Raw genomic sequence first — 27719 nt, 5'->3', positions numbered from 1 at the left:
TCAGCAGGACAAGCCCAAGCCTGGGAAGTTAGAAGCATGGATCTAAGTGCACTTCCTGAATACTCCTATATCAGTATCATGCTGTGTTTTGTTCCACTCTCATCAGGCTATGTTTTATCTTGCATTTATATTTTTTATGCTGTATATCACATTGCTCTTTGTGGATAGCAAGATTTCCTAGGTCTCATTCAGATTCTTTTACCAAATTCTTTGGCAGAGATTCTGGCATTTTTCTGGTACAGAGGATTTTATAGAAAGATAATGGGGTTTTTTTCAGGACTGAAACTCTATTCAGCTTTAAGAAACACTCATTTGGAACATTTCCCATGTCACCTTGCAGTTTTTAGTCAAAGCCATACACAAGGAAGAACTTGTAAAGGTTATAAAGAACTTGTCAGTATGGAGAATTACCTGAGACGGGAGAGAGACAAATTTGGCTTTCTTTGTTGTCAACTTCTAGGCTTCTGATTGTCAGAAGCAGAAGGGAATAATATAGGAAGGATGGCTCTGTAAATGCTGCACCTTACTGCCATCAAGCACATGAGCCAGGTCCTTAGTCTGGTGAAAGAAGGCAGTTCGTGTCCTGGTGGAGGCTTGTGGTCTGTCTTTTTCATGGAACAGTTTCACAGCTGGGGAGGGTCTTCCAGAACAGGAACATCTTTGAAATCTTGAAAATTACAGTGGGCTGTAAATTAATTTCTTACTGCATTCTTCACTATTATAAGCAGTACTTAAAAAAAAACAAAGGTCACTGTGGTTTTGTAGCTGTACATTAATGAGTTTATTCTACTGGTTTTGATGTAAACTGTTAACAAGATATTGCTGAAAGTCTAGAAGATGTAGAAGGGCTATGATTAAGCAGGGAAGATGTTCTCTACATAATAGGAAAAACATGTTGCTGTAGTTACCACTGTAAAATACCTACATGGACATCAGTTCTGCCCAGTTAGCTAATAAACAAGATATATATAACTGAACAGTCTTCAAGCTTGATATCATGTAAGACAACGCTGGTTCATCACGTTCTAATAATGAAATACTCCTAGGTATATTAAATAAAAAACATGTAAGATGCCAGTTGCTAGGTTTTCAATTCATTGTCAGTTGTTATAAATAAATTCAAGTATTTTGCCGACTTTTTGGATTTGCTAAATTGAAAGAATGGAGTGTGATATAAAATTTCTCTTCTAGTATACCTGTATCTCAGAAACATGATAATTTCCATATGAAGCAGTCTATATTGTATTTAAACTTATATTTTAAACATTTTGTTTAAATGTAAAACAAAAATACGTTATACCCTGGATGCTTTTGCCGTACTGTCAGTGTGGATACCAGATGTGGCCCACAGACAGACACAGGCCCACTTCCCACAGACAGGAGACCTAAGAATCCATGAGCACCTCTTTCAGGTCCAGAGCTCCTTCCTTAAGCCCATTACAATAAAGTAGCTGGATTTTGAAGGAGGTGTAAAGTGGGAAATCCTAAAATACCGAGTATGAGGAAGGACATCATAATAAGGTTGACTTTCCCTTCATGTCATGTGAGACTTCCCAGCTCAGACAGGTACAGCAGGGTCTCCAAATATTCTTGTAACTAAAATTCAACTACTGTTTCAAATTAACAGCCACTTCTGGGAAAGTGTGAGTGCATTAATTATAATGTATTAAGAGTTTTCACTGATAAACAGTGTCCTGGGTTCAGCTGTAACAATTATTTTTCTCCTTAGTAGCTGGTGCAGTGCTGTATTTTCAAATTTAGTTTGAGAACACTGCTCATAACAACACCAGTGTTGCTAAGTAATGCATACCCCAGTCAAGGACTTTCTCAGTCTCATGCTCTGCCAGGGAGGAGGGGAAGCCAGGAGGAAGCAGAGACAGGACACCTGACCCAAACTGGCCAAAGGGGTATTCCATACCACAGCACGTCATGACCAGGACATGAGCGGGGGGGAGTTACCCAGAAGGCCCAGATCGCTGCCCGGGTCAGGCTGGGTGTCGGTCGGCGGGGGGGGAGCAATTGTATTGTGCAACACTTGTGTTTATTGTTTTCTTTTTTTTACTTTCTCCATTTAGTTTTATATTCTCTCCCCTTGTTATTTCCCTTATTGTTATTATTATTATTGGTAGCAGTAGTGGTTTTGTATTATACCTTAGTTACTGGACTGTTCTTATCTCAAACCCGTGGGATCTACATTCCTTTGATTCTCCTTCCCATCCCTCTGAGAGTGGAGGGGAAAGAAAAGGAGCGGAGTGAGTGAGCGGCTGCGTGGTTCTAGGTTACTGGCTGGGCTTAAACCGTGACAAACAACTTCAAGGGACAAGCGAGAAATCCATGACACAAGCAGACAAATGATAATTACTGTAGAATTCATTCTGCCAGACAATTTCACACAAAAATACTATGGTATAAGTAGCAGTCATGCCAAAGATAGTTTTCTTGATTTTAATATAGATTTGTTATGGCTAAAATACAGGTACCTTGAAGGAACAGAAGTATTTTTGGCTATACAGGAGCCTACACAAAATAAAAGTTTCCTGACCTTGTTTTCTTTTTAGGAATATATACCTGTAATGAAGAGGAAACTTAGTCGTGATTAATCATATCATCCTTCAGTGTTGATATAAACCCATGCTGAGGCTGAAGGAGGAAAGACTGAATGTGCTGTTTTCTCAGATATCAATGCTTTGGTGGTTTTCCAAACCCCATGTATAAAAGCTATATCATTATCATTTCTCTGGGTCCAGTTTTCTTTTCTGTTTGTCATTCCAAATGGGTGACAAGTTTGCTAGAGAAGTGCATTAATATTGAATGTGCCTTTTGCAAATGATATATTCCAGCTTCACACAAAATACGTTCTCAGCATGTATTTACCAGCCTACATAGGCTAATAAGAGGTGTCTGAGAAAGTCTCAAGTTCTTAAATTTATACTCAGGTTTCAATACAAAGAAAGAGGATTTTTTTTTTTGGTCACAGATATTTCTATGTGTGAATATGTTCATTCACCATGGTGGATTTCCAGTGATCGTTCTATCCTTAGCAATTCCTAAGTGAATCAAACAAGTACTTCTGGTCTAAAGCACAAAACGTCAGGGAATACATGAAAGCATGGACAGTTCATCTAAAGGAGTTATTTTATTGAACTGGAAAGTTTTTTTGGCTTCAGATATTATCTTTAATATGTCACTCATTGAACTAAAGGGACAGATTCATTCTTTAATAAAAGCCTATTGAACTTTGACATCAGGCACATCATTGCGGGTGGGCTTTCTCCTCAGAATGACATCACTGGTAAAAATAAAAGTAAAAAAAAAGTTCTGAATATATCTGCATTTCACTTGACCATTGTGAGTACTCTAGAGAGCAGATACTTGATAATGCAAGAATTGGTAATAGCAATCCAAAATATATCAGAGTGTTGTTGATAATACCTGCTCTGTTGGAAGCACAAGATTCTACTTACTGAAGTTGTATGGGGAGTTAATTCCCTGCGGCAGTCTGGGGATAGAATCCGTAATAGAAAGATTCACAGTTGTTGGAAAGAAATTAACTGTGGCATTAACCCCTGTTGTTTGTTTGGAGTAGTCCAAGTCGAATTCAGAGCCAGGCGAAGATTATGAAGACAAATGTAGTCAGAATTTTTGAAACTTTGAAGAAAGAATTTGGTCTAATTTTTGTCAAATTTTCATTAGAGGTCCAGGTCAGTTGCTCAAAATTGATTCATCCAACATTAAATGGGAGCCTTGTAGATACTGCCATTTCTATAATACAGAGAAAATGCCTACAGCTACTTAAAAGGGTTTTGAAAACCTAGATAGAAGGTTGGGCTTTCGAACTATCAAAGCAACATTAAAAGTGCATTGTAGACTTTGCTCCTTTGTGCTAGAACAAAAGCACACACTGAGGTCAAGGGATTCTTTTGTAGCTCTGCTGTAGCCCAGCGCTCAATTCCATTAAAGTTCTTGATAATCATCTGCCTTATAGCAGGCTTTATCATCATTTTTTCTACTTCTCAATAACAACCTTGCAGAAGGTTTTTGCAGTTTAATTTAAGGCAATCTGGTCAGAAAAGGGAAGGTCTGTCTTTTAAGCCACTTTTTGGAATTTGTCTTTTTTAGAGAACATGTTGTTGAATCCCTTAGTTGCTTAATGTTCCAGAAAGAAGGTGTTGTTGGTATTTTATATATTGCATTGTGTTTTAAGGTCCACCCCGTTAAGCTTTATATGCAGCAAAGTGACCAAATTATGTTTTCAGTAGAAACCAGGAATGTCCTTCATACCAGGTTTTATAGATAAGTTGCTAGCAACTCGATAGCAATTTTATGGGTACACCAATAGCAAACGAAGGACATACATACAACATATAGATCTGAGTGGGTTTGACTTAGAATGAAATGTCAGCATTATAATTTATTTGCATTGAGGTATCAAGAGTAAATATCTTAGCCTTATCTGTGTATTCTGATATGTTTTAGTAGCCATACTATGAAACTATATATATGATAATTAAAAAACACACTAAATAAGCAGACTTTTCTGTGAGGAGAAGGAACTGCATTCTTTCTAGTACTCCAGGTAAATTTGTTTGACTCCTCTTTTCATTCTAATTCTTCTATATGGTTTTACCCATTTACTGCTGAGATATTCTTCTCTCACCTTTGCTGTCATGTTTGTTCACCTATATCATTTAAAAGCAGCAGTCACTCTTTACTGCTTGTGAGATGCCCCACTGCTCTGAGTCTGGTGCCCCAGGCTCATTATCTGACTCCCCAAAAATCTAGACCACAATACAGAGCCCACCTTATTTTTTTTTCCATATAGATTCCAAATCTGGATCTGATGAACACTGGAACTGAAAAAGTATGTTTTAAAATCTATTTCTGAATGTGCCATTTAATTTACCTATTCATAATGCTTAATTATGTATGCTATCTAGTGGCCTATTTCAAAGCCTGGTGAAAATGATAGCAGTTCATCTGCTTGTTTAATAATCACAGAATCATAAAATCATAGAGTGGTTTGGGTTGGAAGGGACCTTAAAGATTATCTAGTTCCAACCTTCCACTAGACCAGGTTCCCCAAAGCCCATTACAACCTAGCTAGTCTTAGAACATTTCCAGGGATGGGGCAGCAACAGCTTCTCTGGACAACCTGTTCCAATGTATCACCACCCTCATATAAATGCGCTTGCACCAAGCTTCCAATAAGAGAAGAAAAAATACTTCTGCTAAACAAAAGACTTGGTTTTATCCACCATTATGTAAAATACTAGAACTTTGGGTGTTTTTACTGGAGTACTAAGTAAACAGCTATTGAATTCATGTTTTCTCTTTCTTGAGGAATGTGAAGGGAACAAGCCTGATTAATGTGGTAAATACATTGTCTGACATGCATCATCCTAAACCGTGTCCATTAAGCCTGACATATTTGAGCAAATACATTTACATTAAAGAACCCTTGAAACCTGGAGACAGATTACATGAGGTCTGTAATGAATTACTGAGATAAATGTAACAGAATAAGTGACAGAAGAAAAGATGGTGAACAAATTGATCTGTATTACAGACTGTGCATTCAGTAAAGAGAGGTGATGCACATCACTGTGGAGAAGCAAAAATATAATCCAGAAGTTGCTTAAATGTCAGGCAATTCCTTGGATGCCTCTAATGCATGTAATGAAGAACAATATTTGACTGATAAAATGTATTTTGACCACAAAAGAAATCCTCTCTTGTCATGAAGTCTCAATTCCTGAGAAAACAACATACCACTGTCACTGTTAATTCCTTTCAGTAGGCCATTGATAGAAGTTGAGAAGAGCCATTTAGCAATCATCTTATCACTGATACAGCAGTTGAATCATTCAATTACACATGATCAAATAAAGGAAAAATGGCTTATCTTCCCTACCACCACCCAGTAAAGCTGTGGAATACCTATAAGTCTCTACATGTGAGGTTGCTGTCTGTAAAAGCCATCAAACAAAACCAGTTACCACCAAATCTGTTTCGAACATAGGTCTGTTCTTATTTTGAATCTGCATGCTCAAAAATGTATGTTTTGATACAAACTGTATAAGGTGTTATATTTTTCATTAACGCTGTATGCATGAGCAGTGGTACAAGCATGCATGCAATTTGTACATCGGTAGCAAAGACATTTATTTTCTAAAGCCCTGTGTCATGTGGAAGCTGACAGGTAGGGGCTAAATCTCTAGACTGTGTTGCTTTAGTATGTTTGTGCTTCCTGGGCTGGAGCTTTGAAATAGGACTTAAGTGTAGCAGGCAACTTAACATGCTCACTTGCTATATGTAACCAGCTTGGATGTTAATCCAAAGGACTAGGTTCCCAACTGCTAAAACAATGAATTAATAAATACTAAAATAAGGTGCTTGATTCTAGCAACATCAGGATCCAAACTTCATTTTAAAAAAACAAACAAACACACAAAGAAGACCCCATACTAAACAAACAAACAAGCCTCAAACCCCAAGTGCCATAAGGGATCTGAATGATAAAGGAGAGACCCTCACATCTCCTTATCTATCATGGTCTTACTGTCCTCAGAATACTTCAGACAGGAAGCATGTGTGAAAGTGCACAAACAAAACTGAACTTGACTGGCTAAAAAGCAGTTACGTTTTTCCTTTAAGTTCATTGAAGTTTATGCCATTTCATGCTTCCATCTAATGGCATTTACATTTTAATGTAACTGTCAAACAGTGTTCTTCCCTTTTTCCGATCTTCATTTTCTTATCCTTCAATACTATTGAAATGACCTGTGTCTATTATTAACTTATTTTTCTGAACCAGAGTAGCTAAAATGAGGAATCACTCTGGGGAAATCTTGTTTAATAACCAGTAGGCATTGCAAAAGCAACTGACAGTCTTGTGTGTAGAAACATACCCATAGAAGCACATAGGTTGGAAGTCGTCTTGCTCAGGGCCTTCATCAGTTCTGGTTTTAAAATAGTGATGGTTTCTTATCAAATCCTGCTTGCATGCAGTTAGTTTCACAGTGATTCAGCTGGTTTGGAGGAGTTGAATGTGAGTACCAAAATGAAGAGATTATAGTTCACCGAAAAGTTACTCAAAGGTCTCTGTGCTCACTCTGTTAATGAGTTTTCACTTCATTAATTGACTTCATCAGTTGAGTTTTGAATATTTTCAAGGATATTGTTCTAAATCTGTCCATGACCAATGCACCATTTCTTTGCAAGGCTTTACACAACAGTTAGCATTCTTGTGTTCTTATGCCCTAATATTCATATTACTGGATGTTTGCTATGGTCATGCTGTTGAGTGGCCTTCCAGGATGGTGTGGAGCAGCATCCAACATTTACCGTCCCAGGACTTGCTCATCAGAAACAGCTCACACTGGTGCATACAGCTAATTAAATATCCTCTCCTTCTACTGTGTTGCTTTGCACCTTTTCAGTGGAGTTTTATTAATGTGTGTTTTTTGAATGGGTGAGAAGGTGAACAGGCTACTCTGCAGAATGGAGAGAGCTGTGAGAGAAGCAGCATTATGTGGGCTTGGGCCACAAAAAATGGGGTGAGCTGTGTCTGCTGTACTGTGTTCTTGACTCTCATTTGGCATTTGGGTATTTATTTTGAAATGATGGTCTGAAGGAGCCTATGATAATAATGTGAAACTTTCTGTGTATTTTTCAAGCTATTACTTACATTCTGTGATGATGATGGAGAACCTTGCCAATGTGAATAATAAGAAACTAACATCCATTAGTGTCTTCCAATTTATGTCAGCTTACCTTCTTCACAGTCTGGCAAAGACAAATCATTTCTTTGTACTTTAAAAGATAGCACACATAGCACCTGTCTAATTGCCAATTCTTCTGCAGCACCGCTGCAGCCTACTGTCTAGCTTGTCTTCCTTCTGTGGAGAGAATTAATATTTTGGATCAACACCTCCTTATTAGCCACAATGATTTGCTGTTAATTTCCTTCTTTATCATTACATTTATTCACCCAGAAATACCAGATTTTATCACTAGAATGAGAAGAAGCTTTTTATACATTATATATAGGATACAGTCTAATTATTCAAGATACTAAGAATCTGATGGTCTCATTTAGGCTTAAAATGTCAATTAAAAAGGATTGTCGGGTTCTTCAACTCTGAAGTTAATGCTGCTATGTTGATTTACACTACTTTACAGTCTGGCCCAATCTATATTAGTTTTTATCACTCAAATCAAAACTGCGTCTGATTATCATACTTATCACAGGATAGTACATGCCAGTATTCTCTGTAGCAGTGTAAGTCCTTCTACTTGAAACTTTTCTACTTTACATGTTTTTTGCTTCTGGCTGAGACCATCTGTAGATGTGTGTATGGAGCTTCAGTCATGCATTTCCTATTAACTCTAATTCATATACCTGAAGTAAAACTGAGCAAACTGAAAAGCATTTTGAATAAGGATGTGTTGTTATTTTAAAGATTTTTTCAACTGTGTTCACATGGACTTTGTGCTCCTTTTCTAAAATGACATCTAGTAGAATTCTTATGAAAAATATATTCTTACATGAATTATCAATTATATTTGAGCTATATCAGCATCTGCCTTTCCAAATTCTCACTCTAATGATAGTATGCCTTTTCCTAATCTTGCTGTTGTCATTGCCAATTTTTAATTGAGTTTAAAGAGCTTTGATTCATATCTTCAGTCAAAGATCTGGATTGTTGACATTTGATTATGCAATTAAACATCATAGCAGACCATAGAAAACAGGCTTTTCAAAAAAAAAGAAATCACTACAGTAGAGAAATATTACCTATAGAATTCATGCATTGGTTTTAGTACTAGGTGAACTTGAGAATTTCTCAGTGTTTGGACAATCCACTGTTACAAAAAGAAAGAGAAATCAAATACATTTTTAGTGAATAATTTCCCTACTTCCTATCTTTAACAGGCAAAGAGGTCCAGTATATTGTTTCAGAATGGACATTCTAACAGTTTTTGTAACACCATATAACATTGCTTTTGTGGTTTGTTTTTTTTTTCCTTGAGAAAAATAGACTTCCTGAATAAAATCTCTGTTCATTCTTCTGGTTTTAAAATAGTGATGGTTTCTTATCAAATCCTGCTTGCATGCAGTTAGTTTCACAGTGATTCAGCTGGTTTGGAGGAGTTGAATGTGAGCACCAAAATGAAAAGATTATAGTTCACCAAAAAGTTACTCAAAGGTCTCTGTGCTCACTCTGTTAATGAGTTTTCACTTCATTAGTTAAGGAGTAAAATCAGTCTGTTTCAGGTGTGCATGTATATTTGTAACTGTTTATTAGTAGTGCCCTTAAGTAAAGCCATCTGCAGGGCAGAACTAAAAATAAATTATTTAAAGCCTCGTTTAATATTCATGTGGCTTTAATTTTGTACTAATAAACAAAAAGCAGCGATGTTACTAAAATAAATATATGTTCTTCTGTGCATTTGCAAGACCCAGAACTTCCTATGCACTTTACTAATTGGTGTGTGTTTAACAGAGACAGCATTATGCTTAAAGCACTATCACTAGTCCTATCTGTTGGGAATAGAAAATCAAAGAAAATATCTCAATGTGAGTGAAACCAAACTCCAGTTTATAAGAGAGTTGCTTAAGAGCAGGTAAATCAGTGGTTCCATCCTGTTATCCTTCAGTGCTTCGAACACACTAGTCTGTGAGCAGAAACCTTGAATGGAATAACCAGATTCCAACAGCAAATGCTCCCTTGGGCACTGTGTGCAGCCCATGTATCTGAGGTACTAAGTGTGACCTCTTCTCTTTTGTAACTGTGGTCTAATGCAGTTACTCACAAACCAAAGTTAAACCAGCTACCTCTAATAATATTAGCAAACAACAATCTTAATGCTTCTTACAAGTATTTTGCAGCTTGCTATTCATTCCTGAACAGCCTACAGGGAAGCTAAAGTAGAGGTATTTCTCTACACAAGCATTATTCATTCAAGTGATTTCAGTTTGGTTATATACTGGTTGCCAAACTCCTAGGTTCTTTATCCCTAGACTATCACTGTGTAATGGGGAGGTGAGATTAGCTTTGCGTTTTAATCTGAAGAATTGAGGCATAAAGAGAGAAAAAGGTAGGCCTGTGGTTACATGGAAAAGGCATGTTGAGGCAGCCCTTAGCTGGCACCTGCATGAATAATAAACCGTCCTTTCTTCTGTTTTTCTACTTACAGGTACAATTTCTGTAAGTTGGGATAATGCCTTTTCTGTTAGAGAATAACAAATGAAAGGAAGCATCAATCCATGCCTTGAATGAGCAATCCCCTGTAAGATATTCCTTAGGCAGTGCGCAATTGTTGGTTCCCAACCTTTATATTCCAGGGTTCTAAGGGAAACAGAAGGCTATTTGCAGTGAAAAGGCCTGGAAAAGCCACATTTCTGCATTGTGGCAGACCTGTTGCTTCCCTTGGATTCACACCTTGCATCAGATGTGAAGACTTTCTTTCTTCTCAGCTATTACTCATCTATAAGGATTTCTTAAAGATAGTTGCAGATCTGTGAGGCTGATTGGCAAGTGCAGAAGTAAAATCAGAGGACATAGAGCCAAGAAAGAAGAGGGTTATCTCCCCGAAGTATTTCTAGGCTGGCCTCATTGACAGCCAGGCTGCAGTCGGACTGCATTTAATTACCTTTTACACAGAGCTTAAAGTTGCTCTTCACATGAATTATAGGTCTCAATATTTCTTTTCTAGTAGGGCTAAAATTTTATCAATTTCTAATATCCTGTCTCCTGAGAACAGTGAGTAGATTTTTAGAAAGAAAGTATTACAGCATAATATGGGGAGATCAGTCCAGATGTCATCAGCTGTGGGACTTCTCTAACTGGAAGCTGCATGTAGACTTTAATAGACACTGAGAGATGTGGAGTAGAAAATTCTAAAAATTATCCAAGTTCTTTTCCAACTCATTTAAAGTTCTGTTCTTCATAACAACCCTGTTCCAAGTAGCTGGCCACCATTCTTTCCAAGCATAAAAAGAAGGAACCTAAATGCCCGGGGGGGGCGGAAGGGAAGCACTTCTGCAGGAAAAAAAAAAGTCATAGATAACTGCCAAATTAAAGTACAAGATTACTAATAATTAAAACTGATCTTTTGATTTACTAATAGAATTGTATTTTAAAGTGGGACTGGAATTAAAATGAACAGCAGTTATCTGTTTCAACTCAGAACATACATTTCAAAGATGGGATTTTGGTCATGGAAGACTGTTAAGACAATTCAATTTGTTGGACAAATGACATTGATGTTGGTGGGTTTTGCTAAAAGAAAAAAGCTTGACGAAGAAGAAGCAATAGAAAGAACACTGAATGAGTTGGTAGAGTCTGCATTTAGTGTGTTGGTTATTATTATTGTAGTTATAAGTAAGCTTAAATTCTAATCCAAGATTCACATAGCCATGAGTTAAGTTGTAGATCCATCAGTTGGAAATACACTGCACAGTCCTCCTTCCATTTACCGTTCCTTAGCATACATTTGAAATAATTCCATTTCACCGGTTCAGTACCCATGAGACTATCAGAGCTGTGAAAACTCGTGTCTTTCCTAGTTGTACCTAGGAATAGCCTTCAGGGTTTTTTAATTTTGCATACTGGTTGCACTTCAGATCTAAATAGAAAATAATGCATTCATCTTTGACTAATTGGATCAAATTATGGTATAAACCCAGAAGGAATAATCTACTTAAAATTGACATTGATGTGGCAGAAACACATTCAGTTTTTTGTGGTTGCTTTAGCATTGCAGATGAAGAGAAGGATGTGCAAATAAAGAGATCTGGTTTGCCATCTGTAGTTTAAGTTCTTCCTGCCAATGCCACATGTAGCTTAAAGATGTTTATTAAATGATAATGCAACTTTGCAGAGACCTATTTACATTTGAAATATTATTCTGGGAAGAAAAAAAAAAAAAAAGAAAAATTCATATTAATTTGGCATGTTTCGAAATACCAGAAAGATTATACTGCCTTTGTGTTTCAGAAGAAAACAACTAGATGTTCTCTGGTTCCCTGTGTCAGCTTAGTAGATTGTCTTGAACTTTCTAATGCAAAGAAAGGTAATTTGTTAGAATTTGTGTATTCTGTTACTGATGGGAATTATGCTCTTTCATTTTTAGTGTCCTGGATACTCGTTGAAGAAAGCCCATTCAGTGTTACATATTTCCCAAATCCTTCTTTCAAGGCTTGAGTCTGTACTTTTGAAAACAGCTTGCTGGAAATTTCCCAGTAAAACTGTTCTTGATACAGAGCTATTTTTGACTATTTTTTTCCTGAAAATGTCTGTTTTCTGTAGAAAATTCTGGTGGTTACTCAAGGTTTCAGCTGAAATTTGTGTGAATCATGTGCAGTTTTGTAGGCCAAAACTTGAAAATTTATGTGAGGAAGATCTCAAACCAGCTGCAGTGGTGAGCACAGGGGAGAATTCCACATTTTTCATGAGGTGGGATGCTTCTTTGAAAGAAAATATGTCCCTATGCTACTAGCATTTTACACAGAAAGCTTGATGTATGTTTTTGACCTAAAATATAGTTGTCCTCTTTGTTGCTGTTTATTTTTAATGTTAAGATAGATTGGCCATCAAAGTTAAGTAACATAGATACTTCTGTAACTTTTCCATCTCCAAATAAAAACTGTTAGTTTGTGTCAGTCGTTTGAAAATATAGATAATGTCTGCTTGTAGTAGTTGCATCTGTTATCCATCAGTATGTTTCATTAGTAATATTGTGGTTCTACCTGACAGGGAATGACTGAGGTTATTGAGCTGCTTCTGGAAACCCTGACCCCCTTCAAGCAGCACTGAGAGGTGCCTGCCTTTTGTCAGTCATGGTAGAGAGTTGATAGCGAGGCAAACTTTTATTTTCAACATGGTAGGGGCTTCCTGAGAGGTAGTTACTTCCTCTCAGGACCTGTGAGTCCTTCCCTGTGTGCTAACACCCAGAAATGTCTCCTTTTACAATGTTTAATTCAAAGTGCATGAATTGCCTGACCATTTTGAATGACATTCTGTGTGCACGTAAGACAACATACCTGCCTATTTAAGTTGGTGATTGATGCCTGATTTTGTGGCTCTGTGGGTAAAACTTTGGATCTTGTAGTTTCCATAAAGATTTATGGATGATTTAAGCATCATAATAAAAATCACATATTGTTTTAACTAGATGGTCAAAGTAACTGTGATTGAATATATAGACTTCTTAAAAGTATAACAGTCCCTATATAAAGTGAGACCTGATAAGTGATTTGTGAATAGACTAAGCATCTGTGAAACGCTTTTTAAGATACAACATTATAAGACTTTATTAGAATATGAATCTGTACTTTACCCAAGGAAACATTTTGAAACACTCTCCAGTTATTCAGTTAAAAGTTTGTTTACGGTAGCATGTGGCATTATATCCCCCTTAGTAAAACCGTCTTTTCACATTACTAGTGTGTATCAGTATCTGTGTTTAAAAGCTATGTCATCACCTTATGGCTTCTACTGTATGAAATTCACTAAATCTCTTGGATATGTACTAATGCTAGTGCTCAACATAGGTTTTCAGAAGTTAAGCGTCAGAAAGACTAACACAATCTAAAAGCGGGACACGTTTTGCTCCATTGCTTATTTTGAGTAATACCCTATTTTGCAACCATTAGTGTAGAACTTAGACTGAGGAAGGCTGAATCCATGTTTCTTATGTTGTGCTGGAAGCAATTCTCTTCATAGTAGCTGACCTATGGGGTTTTTTCCCCAAAAATTTGGTTTTTCTTTCATATGCATTATACAAAAAGAGGATCAGAGTGCCATATGAGTGCCATATAACAACATAAAACAGCATGGTACCAGCTCAGACTGAGAACTCTCAGAATAACTGATACCAGTGCCTCTGAAGGAACACAAAAGCAAGGTCAGCAGTCAGCTTTCCTGGATATTGTCTCCCAGTCTCCAATGATTTGGAGTAGTTTCTGAGCTAGAGGTGGTGTGTTTGTGGTATTTTGTGGCAAATATTTCAGAAGAAATAAAAGTTGAAAAATAATTAGGATTAACAATCTATTGCTGGTGTGCAAGGTGCATTTTTTAATGATCTATGCTCAGGAGAATGCCCTGAAAGACTTTAAAGAATTCTGTGTTGTCAGTGGCCTCTGTTTACTTCTAACTCTGTAACTTTGCGTTTCAGAGGCAGATATAAAAAAAACACAGAAGAAGCTGCTGTTGTAATTTTCGCCAGTGATCTCATTTTTAGAATTCCTGATACCTACCAGCCTGAGTGTATGTCCCTTTTCTGTGCTCCTCTTGTCCATGCCCTCAGAATGGTGCACAGTTTTCAAAGATCCTTTTTATTTGCTCTAATTTGGGTGCTGTCTCCATGTTGAAGAGGTCTTTATGGTTTACTGGTACCAGAAAACTCTGGTAAAACACGAGGGATGTTGGAATATGCCAATGCCTGTCCAAATGTTCAAATTACCCTGGTGTCCAGATGATGTAGGACATGAACTGCTCAATTATCTTGCCTGTGAAAAATGTTAAACCTAAAAATTTTGAGAAGTAGGGAGTTCAGCAAACTTTCAGAAAATTCTATGCAGTGTTAACTCATTTTGTTTAGTGTCTGAGAAGCTTCTCAACATTAAAGGTCTTCCTCAAATTATCCCTAAAGCTCTTACAACACCCTGTCATCAGAAGTTTCTTGTGCAGTCAGGAGTTTCTTGATCTGCAAGAAATTTCTCTAAATTCTTCCTTATTTCTGCTTTCAGTTTTGAGAAATGTTCCTCTACTGTAGGATTTGTAGGAACTTTGTTTTCTGCCCAAACTCAGATCCACATAATTGGAGGGAAAGAAGGGGTTATTTCAGTATTTCAGATTTTTGATTCTGGTTGATTGTTCAGTGTAATGGCAGATTGTGTGTCTGTCTGTGTCCACTATAAAAACTACCATTGTTGAGCTGCTTTCTTCCCTGGCAGGGAAAGTGAGGACAAAAAAACCCTGAATCAGGCAGGGAATTTGGCTTGTGTGCCAGGAAAAATCTGCAAGCAAAAGCAATTAAGCTCATATATAACTCTCTTCAGACTTTAATGTTTTGCAGAATCATTTTTCATATATTGAGCAGTACTGTCGCAGCATCGGAGGTTTAACTTTTGCGTATTTTCATTATGTAGTCTTGTGCAGCTCTTGCCGGTAACAGTCATTTGAAGTGTCAATGCAACTGATGAAATCAGATGGGCCATGAACTGTTGGGTTTGAAAGCTGTCACTGAGAAATATAACTATTTTTTTATTTTGAAGTTGCTTCATGAAAGTTTAAAAACAACACAAAATAATGTATATTCATTAATTCAATAATACAGATTGTTCCAAGAGATACTTTTTTATCTGTATAGTATAGCTTTAGGGGGAATTAGTTACTTTTATTAGTGAAAAATTAACATCCATAAGAATTTCGTGGTGTACTGTCTGGATTTGAACCAGGTTTTTGAGAATTATTCAACATGGTTGAATCACAGCATTTTTCAGAAATATCTTGTGTCACAATGGGAGCTGCTGAGCTTTGAGCATGCCCTTTTGTGCTAGTTCAAAATTTAAAATTAGTGACCTGTTTCAAACATCTGTTTTCCACTTGGTGCATTTACTTTAGCATGGGTAAAGTCTCTATGAAGGAAGACTATAATGGATTAAAACTGTTTTTCCTGTTAATTAAATATGACACTCCTAGTCTGCTCCTTCATCACTCTCCCAGCTGCTGGGAACATCATGAGACTATTTTCTTGCAAGTATGCCCCTTGGTATTAATTTCTTTTGATTTTATGCCATTGCTTCTATGGACAATTCCTAGACATACACAAGCGGGCAAGACAAATCTTTATGTCATTTTAAGAAACAGGACCTTAGAAGATAAAATAGGATTCATATTCCAGTTATCCCTGAGCAAAAGATGTAGCTTTGCTGTTCAGTATACATTTTGAGTCTACTTAATTTTCTTGTGACAATTAGGAAAGAATGAGTTTTCAGTTTCTTAGAGAATGCTCAGAAAGGAAATAACGCTACAAAGTCATTCAGAGTCCCTGTGGAACGGGGTTGCAAAATCAGATCCAGCATTAACTGTATGGACAGTAGAGGGGAGACTCCAGATTTTTATTTTCAGGATGTTCTTTTCTGTGGTGCTTCCAGTTTACTCCATGTCTCTGTTGAAGAGCTCTGCCTCTCCAACATAACTAGTGCTGCACTAGTCTTTCTTCTGGTCAAGAGGTAACTAGTGGAAGTCCTTTCTTATTCTCTATTTTCCTTTGTATACTAACTGTCACTGATGGTCATTAGTTGAAGCAATACCTGTGCATGAGCTAACATGCTGTTTAAGCTTGGTTATCTACAGAATAAATGGCAAGGTCAGACACCTAGCATTTTTACTTACTTTTCTGTACTCTATTATATACTGAGAGTAACAGTTCACTATTCAAAAACAAAACAAAATATAATGGGGGATGGATAACTAGAGTAAGGGTTCAGTGGCTGGGATACCTCCCTTTGATGCAGCAGAACCAATATAATTATGGCACATTAGGCTGAAAATGTGATCGAAAACATAGTTGCTAGCTAGCGACGGCTTCCAAACTCATCTCCTCTTACCTATGGAAAGAATTAATTGGGATTCAATAATTGTGTGGAGGAAATCAGAGTCACTTGTTGCCCTTTTAAAAGATGGCTAGTTCATTTTGCTGTTGCGAGTGTCCTTAGTATGACTTTCAATCTTTCTTTGATCCTGAATGAGGAGAATAAGGTAATGAGGACCGTGTGAATATAGACTGCTTTTCTTTTGACAAGAGCCAGAAATCATAAATAGAGATTTAATTTATCTTTAATTTGCTATCAAATAAGGTCCATTGAGATGAAGACATTAATGGAAAATGACCATATTAGTGTTCTTTTTTCAAAAACAAAAGGCAAAACCTGTAGAGGAGCAATACTTCTGAATTTCTGAGAGTATCAGAAACACTGCAGAGGAAAAAGTAGTGAAAATTATTTGACAGAGGACTGCTAACTACAACAGACTTAAACAACAAATAGGCATATCATAAAAAAAATCAATACTCAGGGACACAGAAAATAGAGATGGAAAAGATGTATTGGGTCATATTCTGCATCTCCTGCTAGACTACAGTTGTTCACTGCAGTATATCTTTTATCTAGTGTAGCCTTAAATTGCTCAAAGGAAAAGAAATTCCTCTACTTCCTTTGGGAGCGTCTGCCACAGACTGAAAATCTCACTGTCAAGGGACGTTTCCAGACATTTAACCTAAATTATGCTCATTTTCTAACCATTAGTGCTGAAGTTCCCTTCTTGGTGCTTATGCCTCTCAGAAGGACTTTGCAATCATAGTCTCTTTTATATTGTTTGCTCATTATACAAAGAAAAAGCAAGTCTCCGGAAATCAATAAATAATGGCAGGGCAGAGTGGTGCTCTTAGATCCTAGTTGCTAGAACAGCAATGTGCACATATCTACACTTTCATCTTTCTCTGTTCCATGGTTAGCAGAGCAACTTTCCAGTAGGATGAATAAGCTGGAGGGCTATGGGTGACCATACTGCTTCCAAAACAAGTAATACACCCCTGTCTGGCATGGTGTTAGGAAGTGTACCCTTAACCCAAATGGGATGTGCAAAACAAAGCGTAATAAGGCATGGCTGTTGCTATCCAAGTTTTTCAGGACACTCTGAGAGGCAGGTATCTCAGGGAAATTCTGTAGAACTTAATTTTGTGTAAGAATAAATGGTACATTTTGATAAACAACTTCTTGTAAGAGAAACAATTAAGCAGAGGTATGGAGAGGTCAAGCTTTTGTGGAGTGTGGGTTTATGTCGGAAAAAATATGTTACGTTACTCAATGCCTCACACTGGTACTCTCCAGACTTTCTGTGGGCCTTCGAAGTAAAAAAATTAAAAATTCCAGCTGTAATCACTTTCTAGGACATGCCCTTCTTATTAATTACCACACCGTAACTCTGAACGAGGGCAATTTCAGTATTTTGGCATCTGTTAGTTTAATACAAATGACAGGTAATGGCATACTCACAAAATGCAAAGCTTTTCTTTCCTTGAAACCTTCTCTTGAAGATGCCCTTTTTTTCTGTAGACCCTGTCACTGTCTTTAAATACTGGTGACACCTTTAGCTCTACCCTGTCACATGATTTTCCTGTATCTTAGAGTCTTGCTGCCAGATGAGGACACTGGACAGCGGGATTGGAACTTTCCCCCTTCCTGACTCAGGGAACCGATCTACAGGGCGACATGTTTCTAAGCAAGAGTCAGCTCTGGAAATAGAAGTCCTTGCACCGTCTGAGCAAGTTCTTTCAGCTCCTTCAGTAAAAGCCAAAACTCTTGAGCGAGAAGTGCCTTCAACAGCTAAGAGCCAGGAGTCTGTGGAAAGCATAATTAGTCACTCAACATCTGATCCGGCCATGACTGCCAAAGGTATACGACCTTTTCAAAGTCGCCTTCCAAAACCAGCTTCCTCAGGTAAAATGTCAATTACACTGAAAATCACATTATTTCTGCCCTGATGTCTGTTTTGATTAGCAGAAGTCCTATAATAATGACAATTGATAACACAAATGTTAAATGCAAAGCAGAAGATGTTCTTTTTATGAATGCATAAGGTTAAGAAGTTTGAGACCTGAACTGTATGGAAATTTTTTTACACATAATGCTTATCAGAGAAAGAAAAATGTGTTAAGTATTTAAATCCTTTTCTCAAGAAACAGTACTTGAAGAAAAAACATATGCCAGCCTTGAAATACTCAGGATCAGCCTTTGCAGCAAAGTACAAAGCACAGTCATGTTGTGACATAGAAAAGATGTATTCATAAAGACTTGCTTTTGAAACCAGACTTGGTCTAAAGACTCATTTGGCCTCAGTGCTAACGAACATATGGCCTGGACCTCAAATAATACTCTCATTACTTTACTACATTATAGGAATACATTTCTGTAGACGAACATAAAATACCTTACTTTCACTGATCAGCTACATGTGTGTTTAAACTAGAAAGCAAAAACTGAAAGGAATAAAAGGTATCCAGGAAAGCACCAACAAATAATTTGGTATTAGTAAATGGTTCCATTGAACTCTGTGCATTTTTTCATAAATGCACACTGACCATTTATATACATTTCTGAAGGGTTTTGAATTATCGATATGTATGTCAGTAACAATAGAAACCACTAAATAAAGTGTTCATAACACGGAATTTTTCATAGTCAGCATGATAGATATGGTACAAAAAGCAGTAAAAGTAATTGGTTTAATGGGGAAGAGTACTTTTTTATCTTGACCCAATGCAATATCATGTATTTATTGGAGTTCTGGTTGTTAGCACTTTGTCAGTGTAACTATTTATTGCTTCTATAAAAGTTGTGAGTATTTAACTTACATAAATCTGCATCACTCTAAGAGACTTTCCATGTAATCAGCATGTAAGGTTAAATATCAAGTTTAAGCTTAGTTTAAGGCCATCAAATACGTATTCTGCTAATGAGCTAATGTATATTGAGCCTAGGAGGAAAAAAACCTCTTCTATGTGTTCACAAAATGCATAACAGAAGAATTCTAATTAAACATCTTAGAACTTAGTTGATATAGCAATATTCCCAGTGTGGGATTGTAATGGTATAATAGACTGCAAACATGCATCATATGCTTCGTTGCAGACTCCCCTACTTGTTTCAAATAAAATCTAACTGAAGTATATTTTAATACTTAGTATTTTTAAATAAATGTACTGTTAATTAATGGTACAGCCAAGACGGATTCAGAAAAGAAATCTTAGTTATAGATTATATGCTACATGCTTCAATAGCCACATGTGTGACCTCAATTCAGCAGTGTGCTATAGAGTCCATGATTAAACACTGTCATTATAACAAATTGAATAGAAACTGCAAGCATTGAATTGCTTCATAAGAAGTCAGTAGCAGTAAGATTGTCCTGATCTCAATGCTAATATTCACTGCACCAACCTTGTAAGGTTTGTATCTTAATTAAATTGTCATGAAAAGATGTTAAAATAGTAGTATACATCAGTTGGTGGGGTCAACTCATTCTTTACTAGAATATTTTCATTCAATTATTCTCTCCCTCACTTTCTCATCCAAATTACAATTATCACTTTATTTCATATGCACCATATATCTTCTGTGATGTTCTGATTTTGCATAGTGCAAATATAGCAAATAAAAAGGCTAGCTTTCTGCTAGAAAGGTACTTGTAGTTATAATTATAGTAAAAGACTGTTCTCTCTCTGAGAACATAAAATAGCAAAGCAGATCCTACAATGCCTAGAAGTAGTTATTGAATGTTGTTTCTTATTTGAAAGAGTATATACTTTAAAACTAATAGAGGGATTTAAATTCATGCCTTCCTCTTCTCTTGTTAACAGGAAAAGGCTTTGGATCAAATTCTGCCATTGTACTTGTTAGAATTATTCCAGTATGTTAGTAACTTGTTCCTTGGAGTAGTAAAATATTATTTGACATAATGACTTGCCCTCAGGTTTTACTGAATTATAATTGAAACACTGTCATGAAGATGCTGATGAGACCTATAGTTTAGATAATGCCTCTCTTCATTCAGGAATAATTAATCTTGCAAAGCAAAGTGAACAAGAACCAAATTCTATGACCTCTGCATCATTAAAGCATACTGAAGAAACTGTGGAAAATAGAAAAGTTCTTCCAGAGTGGACCACCAAGAAAACTACTAAAACAAAGGTATAAGTTAAAAAGTGTCATTTATTAAATGAGAGATGTATTGTGGTATAAAGAAGCAGAAATGGTGAATGGTTTTAATATAGTGGGAAGAATAACTAGCAGTCATAACAGGTACATTTATTTTCTTGTCCTTCATTTGCAATCCATTATTTATTAATAATAATAATAATACAGCACCTAAGGCCACTTTGCCCTCATGGTTTACAAACACGTTTTAATTAAAATCCTCACAGGCATTTTATAGACAAAGAAATGGAGACCTTTACCCCTGTTTTTCTCTTCAAGAAACTTGGTCTCATTTGTTTTCTTTCCATGAGATTCAGATAGCTTTTTTTTCTCCAGGTCGAGGTTTCCTTGTCTGTATGGCCATGTATGTGAGTGTTTGAGATGTACTATGACAGTATTGTGAACAGGAAAATTCTTGTATGTTTCTATGTGGTTTTGGTTAATCCCTGCAATGATCTGTCTGTCCTTCAATCTTGTCATGAAAACTGCAGGAAGAACAAACAGGCAAATTCTGTGTAAAAGCTACTTCTGATGCTTGTCAAGTTACTAATATTCAGGAACGCCAGGCTGTCAAGCCCCGTGAGAAGTATAGGGTCAGCAGGTTAGCAAAGAGAGAAAAAATTTTATCAAGAAAGTGGGCGTTAAGCAAGGGAACTGTCAGACTGCTAGCTAATAAGTCTTACATTACAAAAGGCTAAAAACATTTTGTTGCAGAGCTTTTTTGCATGTCTGCTTTATCCATGTATTTACCAAGTGGGTGTCCTGGTTTCCTTCATATATCCTCTCCTGAGGAAGCCTATGCCAAGGATGCACAGAACCTTTGGGCCAATCACAATGGGGTGCTTTTCCCACTCATTCCCAGTCAGACTCATGTCAGCCTCCAATAAAATTGGCTGTCAGGATCCTCTTGCCACTTATGCAGAAATGGGTTCTGCCCTTTATAGCTTAATGGCATTAGGTTACACTGTGAACCTATCTACTACAGCCTTATACTCCTGTGGGTCTGATGTGCCTATATTTATATGACCCATGCTCAGGATGTTTAGAACAGAAACAGGGAGCTAAAATTACTTGTATGTCATTGAAAAACTGGTGGTGAATCCTCTGTAGTGCAATAGTATTGACCTCCAAGTAACCACCACATCAGTGTAGGCTTCACCATGAACCAGTCGTGAATGACCACCTCTAGTCCCAAAACCATCTTAACACGATATGTGTGTTACTGCTAATTAGTCTGGCTAAGAATGAGAAGGTCATTGTGGGTGTAGCTTGCATATGAATGTGTGTAAATGGCTTCTGGACTACAGCCAGGCAAATGTTAGGTACAAGGGATGTAAATTTAGGAAGAATTTAGGATTTACTGGTTTAGAAAGCATGAATGTTTTCTACTGGCTGTAATTGTCTGTAGAATTGCTTAGAGCAAACCATTTGTTGTGTGATAATTTTGCATGTTACAAATACATTCTATTATACATATTTGAGAAGTTTAAAACTGAACTTGCTGAGCATCTCTGAGGATGCTGGTAGATTTGAAAACAATGTTACAGTGAAAAAAATGGTAAAATCTGGACTGTTTCTGCCAAACTGACTGAGAGGACTTACCAGGACAAGAATGTGTTATTTCCCCCCACGTCAGATTGATGATTATTTACTTGAAGGAGAAGTGGTTAGTTAAATGGGTATTGCAGACTTTTTTCCAGTTGAACTATCCAGATATGCTGCATGACGAATACAAAATGTTCCACTCTTAATACCATCTTCAGCATTATTTTGATATATATGCATCATCTAAATAATTGCAATACCCTTATTTGTACAGGACAGAGCTCTGAGAGTGTGTACTTACTCTGCAAGCAGCAGTGACACTGAACTGGAGCCAGAGTATGAAACAAATTATTTTAGAACTGCAGAGGAGACTTTTGTAGAGTTAACAAAGAACAACAAACAAGGTAATTGAAAATCTGTATGTAAAAATGTGTATCTCCACTCTGACTCAGCAGCAGATAGTGTCCTTTATTGAACTTTCTGTCTAGTTTTCACTTTCTACCCCCACATCTTGCTTCAGTCTAATTTTCTATTAGCTTTTTATTACTTTTTGCTTTTTATTCTATGTGCATATCTTTTTCTCCTTTCTTCCACAGTTTTTGCTAGCAGGGGGTTATTTGTAGGTTTTTATGCATAAATTCCTGCAGTGTAAGTAAAAAGAAGTCTTCTGTTACATTAGTACAAAATAAAAAAGATGGCTATAAAGATAGCTTCCTTTTTTCTTTTTTTCTTTTTTTTTAATTATATTAGCTGGTTGAAATAAAGCAATGATCAAGGCCATGGTTTTCCAATCTCTGTATCAGAGTGCCGAAGTGAAGTCTGTCCCATTCTCCTCCGTGTAAATATTGCCATTTTCAAGTATCAAACCTTTTTGCAAGAATTGATGGCAATTTGGAATTTACTGAATTCCAGTAGATAAAAACACATTAAGTGAAGTTCTTGAGATAATAGTTTTGTGTGCTTAATAACCCAAGAAATTGCTGTCTTGTCTTGACCACTGGCTTGCTGTGCTACAAGCTTCCTTTCAATGCAGATGTGAGCTGTCTGAGAGGGGGAGGAGAGTGCAGCTTGTATCCTTGCCTACGCAGCCGATGGCTTCCCTGCAGGAGATAAAGTCTGGCGAGTGCAAAGGCCAGTGCAGGGTCTCAGCACCACTGAAGCCCTCACAGCTTAAGCAGTACTTCAGTGATTCATAGGATTTGTGTTGACCCTCTGCACAGCAGTGAGCTTAACCTAGCAGAAATTAGCACCTACAGTAGATACCACAGTGAAGAATGTATTAAAAATGCCGTGGATGGCTAGATACTATTGACAAACACTGTTTAGTGTCTGCTGGGAGGTGGATTTAAAACATTTGGCTTTTTCAGAGCCAATTCTTTTTTTGTGATTCCATCAGAGAGAGAGCAGAGTAGGAAGCCAGGACATTTATTTAAATTATTCCTATAACTTTCTATCTTTAATCTAGATGAAATGTTGCAAAACATTTAAGTCAGCCCATAAACACTTCTTTTTACAGGTTTTGCTATTTAAACATCATGTTCTAATACAAAAATGATGTGTTTTGTTAAAGAAGTGTACAAGCACTTTTTTTCTGTATTGATCACAATTTCCAAATAAAGGGTTTTATAGTGTGCAAGCAGTGGCATTAAATGGCAGCAGATTCCAAGTTTAGTAATTCCTAAGGATGACTTGAAGTCACAGTTTTACATAGCAAATCATGAATTTTGTGTGTATGCCTAATATTTTGGGCTAGTGACAACTAAAAATCGTAATTATGATTAAGACAAATAGAAAAGAAAATTATAAAGCATTATTGCAAAAGTATTTCTGCTGTGGTCATTTGTTATGGTCAGGATTTCTGTTCCACACTCTATAAATGCAGTTCTCACATCGTATTAGGAACACTACTTTATTCTGTATTTAAAGATCCTAGCTTCCTTATGCTGACAACTCAAAATATCCATGTGAGGATGAGGCATAGGCTGCAGTAAACCAATTCATAAAGAATATTTTTATATGTATAGATAATTGTATTTATTAGATGAGTCCCCAAAATATTGATGAACTTTCACTGGTTGAACAATTATAATGTTGGAGTCATTTTCATTTTCCATTTATAGGCCGGGAACAGAAAGACTGAGTGCCCAATGGAAAGGCTGTTAAAAGTCAATGATAAGACCTTCATTAATTTAGTGGGCTTTGGATGAGAGTCCCAGTACATTGCCCAATGTTACAGAGAAGGTCAGTAGAATAGCAGGGAATAAGCCAAATATTCCAGGTTCTTCCATTTCAACCCTGAAAATATTTTGCTTCAAATTTCATGAAGGTTTTATCCCGACGCAATTCTGTTGGAGGCACTAGAGGCTAGGGTTCTTCTAGTGCTGTAAGTTATAAGTAGAGTTTAAGTTTGCGTAACAAAAAGTGTGAGGAAAGAAACTAATGATCGTGTAAGCCTCTGTCTCCTGTGCATTTTCATGAAGCTGCAGAAAATTTATTTGGTTTTGTTTTGATCTTCTGAATAAGTTTTCAGCCTTGGACTTCGAAAACTGAGGTTTTATTCCTAATATTCGTGTATTAGAGTAGGATCTGTAACAAATGGGTAGGATCTGTTTCTTACCTTACTGATGTATTTTTTATACTGTTGTATTCATTAGCTAAAAATGTAGTGAAAAGGAAAGAATTATCAAATATAGTAAAACTGAAAGTCATGCTAAAGGAACTTAGCACCTCTGCCATGTAAGACTATTAAGAGAGAAGAACAAAAACAAGTGTAATGATGACCCCAAATTAACTGTCCTGTCTATAATTAAAAAAGAAAGAGAATTAATTCTGGCTGTTTCATTCCACCTCTTTCACACTGAATATTAAGTATGAACAGTCCCCTTTATATGTATTGATTTGAGAGTTAAGAGCCAGTATTTAAATGCTTTTATTACATTGAATCCCAGATACCTTGAAACATTTAAAAACATTTAAAAATTGTAACATTATATTGCAATGTATATAGACTGCAGTTCATCAGTTAAATATGCCATAATGGTATTATTTTTAACACCTCTTACAGCTGAGCAGAAAAAACAAAATCAGAGAAAGTCATTTCTGGGGAATCCAATGTCAATCTTGGATTTATACCAACACAGTTTCTATGGCCATTTTGGAGAGGATGGACCTGAACAATTAACACATTACAGTTTAATTGAGCAGCTGAGTGGGGCTTCCAGTAAAGACATCAAGGGCAAGGAGAGCCCAAGTGTGAGTTACTATGGTTTTTATATTACTTCTCATTTTATTAATGGTTTTCTTTATTTGCCTCTTGTTTTTTACTCAGTGTGTTGATTGATAACAAAAAAACAGCATGACCTGCAGAAGACTAAAGATGTAAATATTTTTAGAACAGTGTTACATTCTGATGTTCGACTGTCATAGATTTAAACTAACAAAATTGACAAGTAGAGACAGGCTAGCACTAGCACTCTACCATTAGAGAGTTTAAATAAAAGGATAGCAAGAAAACACAGAATTTATCTTTTAAGAGTGCTCCTCCACGTAGTTAGATAATCTGTGTAGCAGAACATGTAGTAAATCATCTAAACATCTGTAGTATCCTGAAAATTCAAATGAAACCATGCTATGGAAGTCAGCTATCTTCTGGTCTCTTTTGAAATCAATCTTGGTGTTAGCTCTGGAACTCCTTATTTCAGGGTTTTAAACATTATTTTGATGAAGACCAGTTCTGATCTGATTGGTGGATGTTGATGCTTACTTCAGGTGAATCCACTTACTATTTGTCTGTAAAAACATTGAACATCATGCAGTATCAACAACCCTGAACAGCAACTTCTCAACCTGCTCTTTTCCTCCTCTTTTCTCATGCCTTCTCCTCTCATCCTAACACTTTCTGACTTTTTCTCTTCTATACTCTAGCAAGCCAATTTGTTTGAAAATGGAGCCACCCAGCCATGATCCAGTGTAAGCATTTTGCCTCCATGTTCAGCCTCTTTCCCCAGCTCTTCCTTTTAAATACAAGCTCTTTTGTTTCTATGTGTAGCACTCAGCACATTTTGGGTATGTTACAGTATAAACAATGGTGGTAGCAGAAAATAATGAATGAGCTGCTGCTTGTGTAGCATACTGGGTTCATAAGTGAAAAAGAATATTTATCTCTTTACAAATCCCAGTTTACAGCTTCATAAAATCACTGTGCATTGTAACTTCAGAGGTGATTAACCAAAGTTAGAGGCTTTCAAGAATGCGGGCCAAATGTGCAGAAGGAATGTGTGGAACAAACTGGCAATGCCCAGTTTACTCCAACTCTGCTGGCATTAAAGCCCAGCTTAACTGAATATAAATTGAGTCACAAACTTCAAAAGAAAAATCCTGAAACGTATCTGCCTCATTTCCCGATCAACCAAATTTCACTAGTACCCAGAATATGATTCAATTTGAACATATTTGGGTCATATTAGAAAGAGCAATTTTAAAAGAATCTGGCTTCATACCTAGGAAAAAAAAAAATAAAAAAAAAAAAAAAAAGGAAGGTAGCAGAAGAGTATTTAAAAGGGTAGATGAAAGAAAATACTTTGGACACTTAATTCCTCATCTTGAACATCTAGAAATTCACAGCTTAATTATGCAGATGAGATTAATTATATATGTATGTATCTATTTATATAAAAATATATAAAAATCAGTTCTGCCTTCTGAAGGCTTTTACTATTAACGGAGCTGTTAAGATTTGGTTCCACTACAGAGAAGTGGCTCAGAGTCGCATCTATTTTTAATTGATTCTTCTCATGCATTTTTTGCATATGACATCTCCACAGTGTGCCCAATCAGCATCAAAACTTAAACAAAACTAAGGCTTAAAGTATCCTTAGGATCCTTGTAAAAATCCACCAGTGAACTAGAAGGCAACAGGTAGAACTCAGCATTAGCATTTTTCATGCATTGTGTTGGAGGGCTTTTGAGATTACTTTTTAGGGATATGAAATCGCTCTCAAAACAGCATTGCCTCTCGGTGAACACTGAAAGCTCAGTAAAGCACTAGAGATTTGCCTATTAGTGTTAAGCTTTTCAGAATGACAAATGAGAGCCAGTAACCATGAAAAACAGGTTGCCCTGAACTTCTTATTTGAACTAGCACAGCAAATTTTTCTAAGCTGTAATTTGTCCAACCCAAGAAGATCCACAGTCTGTTTAAATTAGAACTGTGTGATCTGGAACATTACACCAAAAACTGAGGTACTTATGGCCAACAACTCTATGAAAAAAAACAACATAAATTGGGGGGGAGGGGAAATGAAGCTTTTGTGCAGATTATTTGGCATTTTGAAAAAGGAAATGCTGCGTGCTTTGAATTTCATTCCCAAATTTTGTGTGAAGCCTTTAAAAACCAAAAGAAAAAAAA

General features: G+C 36.6%; 1 protein-coding gene across 1 annotated transcript in view; it reads left to right on the top strand.

Moving 5' to 3' along the window:
- Positions 1–27719, top strand: part of NCKAP5 (NCK-associated protein 5) — an 86676-nt gene that overhangs the window by 35793 nt on the left and 23164 nt on the right. Inside the window, exons 8-11 of the mRNA XM_010022964.1 lie at positions 18200–18511; positions 20625–20761; positions 22587–22716; positions 25377–25564. Of these exons, the coding sequence (XP_010021266.1) occupies positions 18200–18511; positions 20625–20761; positions 22587–22716; positions 25377–25564 (767 nt within the window). The remainder of the gene's footprint in view (positions 1–18199; positions 18512–20624; positions 20762–22586; positions 22717–25376; positions 25565–27719) is intronic.

The sequence above is a fragment of the Nestor notabilis genome, unplaced genomic scaffold (assembly GCF_000696875.1).
Source record: "Nestor notabilis isolate BGI_N333 unplaced genomic scaffold, ASM69687v1 scaffold2741, whole genome shotgun sequence".
In the NCBI taxonomy this organism is placed as follows: Eukaryota; Metazoa; Chordata; class Aves; order Psittaciformes; family Psittacidae; genus Nestor; species Nestor notabilis.
This window is presented reverse-complemented; position numbering and strand designations above follow the sequence as displayed.